The sequence below is a fragment of the Cibotium barometz genome, chromosome 25, assembly GCF_041138505.1.
Source record: "Cibotium barometz isolate CiBa-2024 chromosome 25, ASM4113850v1, whole genome shotgun sequence".
Classification (NCBI taxonomy): domain Eukaryota; kingdom Viridiplantae; phylum Streptophyta; class Polypodiopsida; order Cyatheales; family Cibotiaceae; genus Cibotium; species Cibotium barometz.
The window spans coordinates 55,522,063-55,531,827 of NC_141070.1; the positions used below are offsets into that span (position 1 = coordinate 55,522,063).

The 9,765-nt window shown below is 38.1% G+C and overlaps 1 protein-coding gene across 1 annotated transcript; it reads right to left on the reverse strand.

Annotated features, from left to right (window-relative positions):
• Positions 1–5,686: 5,686 nt before the first annotated feature.
• Positions 5,687–6,800, reverse strand: LOC147624759 (uncharacterized). Its single transcript, XM_086819874.1, has 3 exons — positions 6,771–6,800; positions 6,216–6,455; positions 5,687–6,115 (listed from the first exon to the last, which is right to left on the reverse strand). The coding sequence occupies exons 1-3, from the start codon at positions 6,798–6,800 to the stop codon at positions 5,876–5,878; spliced, it is 510 nt and encodes a 169-aa protein (XP_086676000.1). The 3' UTR covers positions 5,687–5,875.
• Positions 6,801–9,765: the final 2,965 nt, after the last annotated feature.

A 9,765-nucleotide genomic window follows, 5' to 3' on the forward strand; every position in this document is an offset into this window, starting at 1 on the left:
TAATTCAATTGGTGTCTTGAGAGGTGGAATATGATCCTCCTTGTCATCTACTACCTCTCCAATATATGCTTATGTAACAGGTTTGGTATTTGCTTCCCGACATTGTTGAAGTTTGATTTGTCTCTCTCGTGCTTCCTTTTGGGCTTTGACATTTTTTAGTGCAGTATGTTTTCGATGAGAGGACCATAGTATTGCTTAAATTAATTACCATTAAGGAAACCAACGGTTTCAACTCCATCAAGGTCTCAATGCATATAGTACCCCTTGTGGCAGAACTTCACAAAATTAAAATGGTCCTTCCCTCGTTAACTTGATCTTTTTCTCCTTATTAACAAACCCCATACAAGTACAAGATCTCCTATCTTTATCTCTTTATGTTTGAGGTTTTGGTCAAACCACCATTTTTGACTCTTTCTCAATTAGCATATTTTACACAGCAAGTCATGTTTCCTCCTTGAGTTGTTCCAAAACCAACAACCATTCATCTAGTCCATTACCATTAAGGTTCTCAGTCAGAGCCACTCTCAAGTTGGGAACATGGATTTTATATTGCTAACATGTTAACATGATCACAATGTTAACAAGCTATATAGCATATTGTCCAACATCATAAATTCAATGTCAAGAACCTTGATTGAAGTGCATGTGGTCCAATAGTAAGAACCAAAGCATGATGGGTGAGCCTAGTGCAAAATTTCAAGTGGTGAAAGATCAATAATGTCAATATTAATGTGAATTAACATTAATAACACGTTTGAAGAATGCTATTAACAAATGTTAATAACATGTTATCACGTCAATGAAATCCTTGGCTGGGAATCATGAACTCCCAAGGTATTACTACCTCCCCTCAAATTGATGACCCTAATTCCTTGATAGTAGTCAATAGCTTGACCACCTCCTAGTTTCAACACCTATGTCCCCATCCTTATACCTAATTCAAATGGGATTATTTGTTTTATAAAGTGGTGAGAACTAATTTGAACTTAATAACATGTTATCACGTCAATGAAATCCTTGGCTGGGAATCATGAACTCCCAAGGTATTACTACCTCCCCTCAAATTGATGACCCTAATCCCTTGATAGTAGTCAACATAGCTTGACCACCTCCTAGTTTCAACACCTATGTCCCCATCCTTATACCTAATTCAAATGGGATTATTTGTTTTATAAAGTGGTGAGAACTAATTTGAACTTTATGGCTTACTATGGGTTAGGATTCACATGAGCAAAGCCCAATCAGTATCTACACAAACAAGATTGGCCTCATTGGAGATCTCAACCTTTTCAATGGTGTCTTCTTCTTCATCTCCTTCCACCAAGTTTGTTAGATTTTCTTTTTTAGGTAGTAGCCTTTTTCCAAATGGCCAGGTTTTCCACAAAAGTGACACTTCATGAACTTGGCCTTCGAGATAGCTTTTGATGTAGACCCTTTGAATGTCTTTTTGATGTAGAGCCTTTGAATGTCTTCTTATAGTGATGTAGGCATCATCATGCTTGAAGATCCCTTGTTTCCATTTTATTTTCTTTTCTTCTTCGAATAAGGCAGCAATGATATCAACCAATTTAGGAGATTTGAGACTGCTGAGAGTAGTTACTATGTTGTTATAGTCTTCTTGAGGCTGGCTTTTAAACAAAAGAGCAATACTTACATCTTTCTCAATGTCCATTTTAATACCAGCTAATTGAGTGATTAGACTTTTCATGTGATTTAAATGTGCTGGTAAAGATTCACCCACTTTTAGGTTGAGCTTGAATATTTAAAGAAGCACAGTGATTTTAGAGCTCTTGGCTCGGTTTTCAAATAGTTTTTGAAGCTCTTCTCGAGCTTCAAGAGATACCCTTTCCATCAATGTAGTGAATATACTAATCACTCAGCCCGCCCCAATGTTATAATAGAAAGAGCTTTTTCATCTTTTTCTATCCAAATGGCTTCTCCCTCTCTCATATTTAGCTCTTTTTCTCTTTGATTGGCTATGTTCCACAATTCCTTTTTCATTAAAATAAATTTCACCCTTGTTTATTCCCAGGTGTGGAAACTCTTGCCATCAAATCTATCAATTTTTAGTGCACTCCATAATGATAAAGAAGGGGGTCTTACCTCTTATAAACTGAGACAATATCTACTATTTTACAAAACTGAGATAAAAATGAAACACCTATACCTCTCCTTCCCCCCATACAAATGCATGTGGTTGCACAAGAACTCTAAAAACCCTAAGGTTTTTGCATATGAGGAGTAATGTGGTTTGGGTATTTTGTTAGTCTTCTTCTTGAGATTTTTTCTTTTCAACCTATGGATATTGTTCACATATTTGACATATTTTACATTTGATGATTCCTCCCTACTTCAATATAAATGGTGACACTAAAAAGGTTGTGCAAATTGGAGGCATGAGCAAAGTATCAACAAAAATGATGTAATGAGCCACTAAGAGAGTGATTAGCAACCCCCTTAGCTGAGATTTATATTTCAAGGATCAATGATAAGCTCAAAAATTAGTGCTAATAAGATTTAATTATTAAAAATTAGTACTAATAAGTGTTAATTATCAAAATTGACTCTATGTTTTATGTGCAGAGAATTACCAACTTTGGAGGGTTGATTTTGGCCTTCAAATCAAGGGCCTTTCTTCAAATGATGATATAAAGGTGTTTAGCCACACCTTAATCAATTGTTAGAACCATCAATAACCCATAACAACATTCTTATCATCCTTAATTGCTCTATTAATCAGAGTTAGCCCAAAAAATAGAGGCGATTGAGAATTTGATTGGTATTGCTATTCTTCACCATAAGGCATGAAATTTAAAATGTACCTTGCTTGACTAGAGCTCCATGCATATATTCAAAAATGTGGGAAGCGCTCTTTGGGAGCACTTGATTGGTGGGTGAGACAGTAAGGGTGGACGAGATGATTTGAGAGAAGTTGAGAAGATGGAAGGTCTATGGCCACAATCTATGGATGGCAAAGTAATCCTACCATGTGCATCTTGGATTTTATCCAAGAGGGAGGAGACAAGAGTGAAGAAGGTGATTGCATCCTTTCGCACACCAACACGTCATATGCATTGCCTAAAGGGTATCTTTAAAAAAAATAAGTTGAGTGGCTAAAAATCTCATGAGTGATTGGCACAAGTTCTTACAAGTATAGACTTTCAAGCTCTTTTATTTGAGATTTCCTTAATCATCATCACTGGTGAAAGTGTCTTAACTTACTAATATATTTTTGTGGATGGTGTTACTTTGTAGTTTGTGCTTCCTTTTACAATCACAGACTATGTAGCCGAAGATACTAGGATTGCCATTTATAATAGATTTCTTCAAAGGAGATCAACTTATAATCTATTGAGCAAGTAAGATCAACTCATCGAGGTAGAATTAGCGTGCTTAATTGAGAAGCATTTTCCAGCATCTATTCTCACTCTCCAAATGCACTTGTTGGTACACGTAGTAGATGAGGTTGCAATAGCAGGTCCTATCCATGGTCGATGGATGATTTTTTTGAAAAGTTCTACAAAAACATTAAAGCACTTTGTGAGAGAGAGGGAAAGGCCTAAAGGGAGCATGGTAGAATGTTGGCTAGTTCAAAAACCACTCATATACATCTCAAAGTTTCTTAGTCAAATAGATCCACGAATGCCTTGACTTTGGCACAACATAGATGATAGATCCACGAATGCCTTGACTTTGGCACAACATAGATGATAGTTGGAGAGGTACCACCACAAGGAAGTGGAATCGCTTGTAAGATGGATGAATGATAGGTATAAAGAGACACTCGCAAAAAGAATAAATGCTAGGAGACTTTTCAAGAGAAGATATAGATATAGATATCTTCCACAGTTGCCGAGCTTGCACTTCTTCCCATAGATATGTCATTTAGATGGCTAGAGATTACTCTTAGGCAAGCAAGGGATAATGGTGAAAGGATCACTAAGCGAGGAATGGAGTTTGCAAGAGGATGCAACCGGCACATAAGTAAGTTGAAGCACATATATAACCCTATTTAATTATTTTTATCATATAATTGATAATTTTTTGCTTAAATGTTTATTGAAGTATCATGATTTTGGAGTTTTATGGTCCCATCGTGCATCACTTTCACATGGAGCGTATAGATAAGAGAAGAATGGCCTTCGAGTTTACAATAGTGCCTAACTTTCTCCAAGAGAGTCGAGCTAGTGCCAACGCTATAAAACTTCACACCTCCAAATCTTGATTATTCTGGAGTCATACATCATACAAGATATCATAAACGTAAATTTTAGGCAATTTGACATTTCATTCTTGATATTCAATGGTTTAAACTAGTTTGCAATGGTCCAAAGGAACTACCACAACATTATGAGCAAGTAATAATTTTTAAGAAAATGTGTAAATTTTTCTTTTATAAATTGACTTTCTATTATTATATGGAATTGAAAAAAACATAATAAATCTTATAATATGGAGCAAGTAATTTTCCAACCAACCTTGTCAAAATGGTGGTTTGTAATACAAGTTTCACCTCGAAGAAAACACGTATATGGAGATAAAGATGTTGGGAAAGAAATGGAAGAGGGTGATAATGTTCCCATTGCTTCGGGGAGGGTAATCAAAGAGATACTCAGAATATAACCTTGTTGGGGAGATTACTCCTAACTTGAGGAATCCAATAGCTATGCCATCAACTAGGATTCAATGTTACCAAGAGCACAACACCCAACACGAGAATGCTTGGTTCACTTATACTTGAAAATCTTAACACCAAACTCGAGGAGTAATGATCTCTATATGTCTCCCCCGACCATAGGTTAAAAGAGTACACAACACTCAACACGTGTGGTTCACTTCTACTTGAAAATCTTAACACCAAACCCAAAGATTCAACGAACTATATTTTTCCTCCCCGACCACTTATCGACAAGTTTTTTTTTTTTCGAACACACCCGGGACCCACTCAAGTGGGTGGAGCCGATTTCCCCTTACAACAATTAGCCAATTATCATGGTCGGGCAAGGGCCACGTACCATCGGGCAAGAGCCACGAATTAGGCATCCCCCATGACCACCGCGATGAGTCGAGCGCTGGAATAGCGGAGGGGTCTCGTATGGATCCTCCTATCTCGGGTGATCCACCACCCGAGGAGGAGGAGTCACTCGAGTGTTCAAGGGGCAAGAGCCCGAGCAACCAAACACATCAAGCAAGCATAGGTGTCCCTTTATGCACAAGCACAATTGCATTTAGCTTATGTAGAGACTCTTCAGTAGATTCGTAGGACCCGTCAAATGTACGTACACCCTAGGTTCTGAAGGACACCCCAATTTTTTCATTTGAAGTGTAAAAATTGGACCGGCCTTTTTTTTCTTACCCTTCATATTTTTTTCAAATTGAAGCCCAACAGTAAAATTTTTCATGCCACTGTTGGCCAATCCACTTCATGGATAATTTATTCTAGACTGTAGCAGACACCTGATTATTAAATTGGCTGGAGACTTGAAGTGACTCATTTCAGGGATCTAATGCAAACAGTTGCGTCGTTGAAGACTGTGCATATTTAGGTCGTTGAAGCAATACGTACGCGTAACGCCAGCTGCAGTGGAAAGGCACCGTCAGCACCAGGAATCGAACCCGTGACTTCCATGGCTGTAAGCGCACAGAACTCTCGTGAAGACAGAACGCAAACATGAGAACAACAATCACACATAAATGCTTAGATTATAAGAACGATGGGAAAAAAAGAAAAGAAAGGAAAAGAAAAAGAGCAACTCAAGGGAAAAACTGTACAATCGTCCCCTACGGGCTGCTGGCTAGCTACCTATAACTCGGAAGTGGAAGGTCACACTTGCGTAAGGTTGGGGCACGTGTGGGATGAATAGAGAGCTGGGCGTTATCCTTGGACATCGCTGCGCTTGGTGTTGGAGTTGGGGGAACGTGGAGTGGACGGCACCTTCTCCCACTCGGTGGAAGAAGACCTGTGCAGGCGGCAACGGAATGAGCCGGTGTGCTTGGTGGGCGCACACAGGCACTGGTGGCGCCGCTTGGCGGAGTCCGTCGGAGACGACGGAGATGTGGGCGAGCCGGGAGCGGAAGATCCGTCGCATGATGACGATTTGCTGCTGGACTCCATCTGCAAAAGGAGATCTGTTCAGTGAAGGGACGGCACAAACGGGAGCGATCTACACCACAAGAACGCCGAAGGGAGATTGAAAGAAATGAGCAGGACTCACCGGAGGGCGGCTGCGGTCGGCTACAGAGTCCCCGCAGTCGGCAGAAAGCGCAGCAGTGAAGGAAGAGAAGAAACGAGCAGGCTGCAAAGCGAGCAAAGCGAGAGACAAGGGGATTACCCACTTCTTTTTATACAGAGAGTGTGGGGTGGCCTTGGCCGCATCCGGCAGCCAGCCTGCCTTCCAGGCCGCTACTACCGACAGATGCCCGTCGCCAGTCCCCCGCACAATAATGCACCCCCTCTACGGTTCATCATTTAATAATTCTCATTGCCGCTCCTTTGGACGCTTGTGCTGACAATTTTCACATTATTTCTCAATCCCTCAATCCTTGGGAAAAATCCTGGCGGTTGTAAACCTTGTCCAGACGTTAGAGTCCACACTCCACATTATTTATGACTCATGACCTTGATATTATCCTGCCCATTTGCAAGAAGGCCCTCTCCAAGATAACACGCATCCACCACACTTTCTTCACCATAATATCATTTGGGCCTTTTTAGATTATTGTCGTCCAATTATCTCCCCCAATGATGTTGACATGGACCCCATTTTCACCACACCCTTTTGGCCTTTTTTGTCGACCATCATTTTAGACAAGCAATAGTCATCCAATCATAGCCCACCAATGATGTGACATGGACCACGTACATAACAGAAGCCAAAAAGTCTTTTGAGGAAGTGGATTCTTCGACCGATACATGTTACTTTCAAAGGTTACAAAGTTGAGTAATTAGAGGTCCACCCAACACTCAATTGTTTAGAGTTAGGTATATATAACCAGTTTGAATTTTGAACCAAACTCGTTTCTTTGGTGAATCAAAGTTGTGATTTTTAATTTCTTACGATCTTTTCAAGAATTTCATGTTTAAATGGTCTGTATATCTCATGTGACAATTACCACTTCCAATCAAAGGTGCCATTACCACATGAATCTATACCTAAGTATAAAATAAAACAAAATTTCTCTACACACCCTTTTCAAAATTATATGATCTCAAGAAGTTTTTGAATCAAAGTTGTGATTTTAAATTTCTTACGATCTTTTCAAGAATTTCATGTTTAAATGGTCTGCATATCTCATGTGACAATTACCACTTCCAATCAAAGGTGCCATTACGACATGAATCTATACCCAATGTTTATAACAAGTATAAAATAAAACAAAATTTCTCTACACACCCTTTTCAAAATTATATGATCTCAAGAAGTTTTTGAATGTAGTTAGTTTGCTTATCTAACAAGTTTGATCTTGTATAAACATATGTTTAGAAATGGTGTGTCAACGATAATGGAAATTTCATTTAATGATACAAAGTGCTTATGACGATGAGCAAGCATTGTATGTAAATTCTAGTATCATGTCAATGCTTTTCAATTAAGTTCTTGATGTGGATACTTAATCTTTAAGATCCATTCATTCAAGAGAGATGGAAGTTATATTCCAACACTCTCAAGGAAATCTGCTATTCAAATGTATAGACAATTGCATACTCCAATCAAATGTCAAAGGGATGTTCAGGTATATTTACTTTTTGTGAGGATTTCTCAATAAGAAAAATGGCTCTGTGTGTGTGAAGAAATAGGTACACACTAGCACGAAAAGACTTTAAATCTATGTGAAGAAATAGGAACACATTAGCAAGAAAAGACTGTAAACCTATGTAATGTGTGTGTGTGTGTGTGTGTGTGTGTGTGTGTGTGTGTGTGTGTGAGAGAGAGAGAGAGAGAGAGAGAGAGAGAGAGAGAGAGAGAGAGAGAGAAGAAAAAGGTACACACTAGCACGAGAAGACTTTAAATATGTGTAAGGAAATAGGTACACACTAGCATGAAAAGACTTTAAATATGTGTAAGGAAATACACGAGAAGACTTTAAATCTGTGTAAGGAAATAGGTACACACTAGCATGAAAAGATTGTAACCCTGTGTATGTTATTTGTCTTTTGAGATCAAGATCAAAGGACCTCTCATATGCTATGTATGCCTTATACTAATCACATAGGCCATATTTTGGGCTCTCATAAACACTAAATCCACATATCACCTCTCCTTTAACCCTTTCCCTCTATTTATCTCCAATCTTTAAAGGCCTATATCTCCCATACCATACCTCAAATTTGGAAGATTCAAAAAGCAAGAGTGTATTGTCTTTTAAGCTCTATGCAATACTAAGCTCTTTGGTGATAGTAAGGTGACACTTCCATTGATGATGTGGAACACCTTGTGGCTATATCACTTTACCTATATATTACCACAAAACTATCATTTCTTAGAGTTCAAACAGTCATATCCTTTTTCTTTTTGAAGCTCCTCAATCCAAGATATGGTCGTGTAGATATGGGTCTTCATAAAATGTCTAAAGAACTAGAGTTTCAATGATTTGGTTCTCAATCATAGCTCAAATTATGGAGATTTAAGAAGCTTGGTTGACTGTTGAATAATTATTAACTTTAGAGAGAGAGAGAGAGAGAGAGAGAGAGAGAGAGAGAGAGAGAGAGAGAGAGAGAGAGAGAGAGAGAGAGAGAGAGAGAGAGAGAGAGAGAGAGAGAGATTTGTCAACAAGGATAGAAGGTAGAGAAAGAATACGGGCAAAACATCATTTTGGTAGGTAGGTAGAAAGAGAAAGAGGGAAGGTGGAGAGATAATACTAGAAAAACATCATTTTGTTTGCCCAGAAATGCTCACCAATAAAAATAACACCCCTTTATTTCTTTCACATCAACTAATTTTGCATACTTCACTGTAATCATAAGCACATCCATGCTTTGCATTATTTTTTAGAATCATTAACATGATATGCATGTTTTGTAGACATCTCCCTCCTGAAAGATGGAAAAGGGGCTTCTATTTAGACCAAACAACCTTACATATCTCACACAACTCTAGTTTAAGATCAAAACGTGTAAACTGCTTTGTGTGAAGGCTAAAATATGAATAAAAAATTTTAACATAGTAATGCATCATGAAAATTCTCCAAGATCCAAGAGGGGGTTGGTAAGTGTAAACTCACTTTTCAACTAAAATAAAAGTACACATATAAGCCTTTACTTGTGCTCTTTGATTCAAGCACTCATAAAAATTCTCCAAGATCCAAGAGGGGGTTGGTAAGTGAAAACTCACTTTTCAACTAAAATAAAAGTACACATATAAGCCTTTACTTGTGCTCTTTGATTCAAGCACTCACAAAAATTAAAGTATAAATTTAGAATCTTTAGCTATGGAATCCCATTTGAAATCCCATTTGAAGAGTTCTTGTGCTCTTTGATTCAATCACTCATAAAAATTAAAGTGTAAATCAAGGATCCTTTAGAATCTTTAGCTATGGAATCCCATTTGAAGAGTCATGATCATGGAATCCCATTTGAAGAGTCATGATCATGGAATCCCATTTGAGGACCACTTTTTTTTGGGTGATCACTATTTCTCAACACATTTAATATTTTTGAGTTTTAAATACAAAACATATGAAATAGGCTAGAAAACTTTGATATTCTCAATAAGTCATTCCAAGAGATGCATATGACACCCATGTGTGTCTTGGGCAATATCATTT